Source organism: Cervus elaphus, chromosome 9 (genome assembly GCF_910594005.1).
Source record: "Cervus elaphus chromosome 9, mCerEla1.1, whole genome shotgun sequence".
Taxonomy (NCBI): Eukaryota; Metazoa; Chordata; class Mammalia; order Artiodactyla; family Cervidae; genus Cervus; species Cervus elaphus.
This window is the reverse complement of record NC_057823.1, coordinates 12969247-12971240: the sequence shown is the minus strand read 5'-3', so window position 1 is coordinate 12971240 and position 1994 is coordinate 12969247. Positions and strand designations below refer to the sequence as shown.

The window sequence follows — 1994 nt, the reverse complement described above, 5'->3', positions numbered from 1 at the left end:
ACATTCATAAAAAAAAAAAAAAAAAAAAAAAACCCTGTAATCGGAAATGTTCCAGATACATGGGGAAAAACATGGGAAAGAAAAAAAAAATTGACAGAAGCACGAAACCAATATCTGATGTAATATGTGGAGACTTAAGGGGGAGGTAATGTTCATCCTATAAAAACTGAGCAGTCCTAAAAATAAAGAGAGAGCTTTTTCTTCCACGCAACCTTCTGTGTGTGTCTGTCTCCTTCCTCGCTGACGCCACTCATCCCTTGGGTACTCCTGGATCCGCTGGGGCTGGACTCTGGCAGAAACAGAAAGAAAAAAAAAGAGAAGAAAGTCATTGCATATCTTCATTAATAAATGAGGTAATTTCATTGTACCAGGTAGTTGAAAAAATAAAAATTCAGGAAATAAATAAAAGAGCAACTTTCACTTCCACAGTCTGATTAAAGAATCACAACTGACTCTGAGGCACTGAGCCCTGCAATGATGGGCATTTCTCCAGACCCAGAATTATTTTCCTTTTTAGACTCACCATCACAAAGAGTCTTTTCAGAGCCCCCTTTATGTCTTTATTTCTCAGACTGTAGATGAAGGGATTCAGCATGGGTGTGACCACTGTGTACATTACCGAGGCTGCTGCACTTGAGTGTGAACTCTGGGTAGCAGCAGAGCTAAAGTACACTCCTAGGCTTGTAGAAAAAAATAAGGAGACAACTGAGAGGTGAGATGCACAGGTGGAAAACGCTTTATACTTCCCTGGAGTTGATGTGATTCTACGTATGGAAGAAATGATCTTTGAATAAGAGTAAAGGATGCCAGTCAGGGCACCACTACCTAGCAGGGCAGTTGTAAAATAAATCACCATGTAATTAAGAAAGTTGTCAGAACAGGCAAGTTGGGTCATCTGACTGAGGTCACAGAAAAAGTGGGGAATTTCCACATTAGTGCAAAAGGAAAGCTGCAACATCATTAAGCTTTGTAACAAGGAATTCAGAATACACATGATCCAAGACACCAGAACCAGTAGTCCACAGATCCGGGGATTCATGATGATTGTATAGTGCAGTGGGTGACAGATGGCCACAAAGCGGTCATAGGCCATCACAGTCAGGAGGAAGATGTCCAACACTGCAGAGAGGAGGAAAAAATAAATTTGTGTGATGCAGCCTTCATAGGTTATAACTTTGCTCTGGGTCTGAATGTTCCACAACATCTTTGGGATAGTGGTAGAGACGAAACAGATGTCTACAAAGGACAGGTTAGAGAGGAAGAAATACATGGGGGTGTGAAGGTGGGAGTCTGAGCTGACAGTCAGGATGATGAGCAGGTTTCCAAACACAGTGATCAGGTACATGGAGAGGAAAAGTCCAAATATGAGGGGCTGTAGCTCTGGTTCCTCTGAGAATCCCAGGAGAATAAATTCTGAAATTTGTGTATCATTGCCTGGTTCCATGTGTTTGAAGTAACTACCAGGAAAGAAAAAAAAAATTACAAATATTCACACAAATTTGAATGTAACATATGAAGAAACTAATTTTAATATTCTGTGTGCAGATCTGATTTATCCCTGTGCCATCTCTGACTTGGAATTTTTGTTCCAATCAACTTTCCCACCAAGAAGTCATGTATTCTACAGTTTTAATGAAAAATTCTTCATGATTTCAGGAATGTAAATTGAGGTCTGACCATGATTCATTAATAGTTACTATCTAGGCAATTACTTCTAAGGTCATGAAGAGCAAAGGTGCCTACAATTCCATGATGGAGAAAAATATGTAAGCCATTAATATCATTATACAATACTTACAGATGGCAATAAGTGTTATAAAGTAATCTAAAGTAGCTATAAAGGAGACAGTGAATAGTGCATTCAATTTGTCATGGGTATTTAGCAAGACCTGAAAACAAGGTGACATTTGATCAGTGACTTCTTGTAAGAGGAGAGAAATGAAAGACTGTGTGTGGAAGTGTGTGCCTGGCAGAGGGAATGTCCAGAACTCAGA

The 1994-nt window shown here is 39.6% G+C and overlaps 1 protein-coding gene across 1 annotated transcript; it reads right to left on the bottom strand.

The window, feature by feature from the left end:
• Positions 1 to 250: 250 nt before the first annotated feature.
• LOC122699994 (olfactory receptor 7A10-like) lies at positions 251 to 1345 on the bottom strand. Its single transcript, XM_043912502.1, has 3 exons — positions 991 to 1345; positions 524 to 705; positions 251 to 289 (listed from the first exon to the last, which is right to left on the bottom strand). The coding sequence occupies exons 1-3, from the start codon at positions 1343 to 1345 to the stop codon at positions 251 to 253; spliced, it is 576 nt and encodes a 191-aa protein (XP_043768437.1).
• Positions 1346 to 1994: the final 649 nt, after the last annotated feature.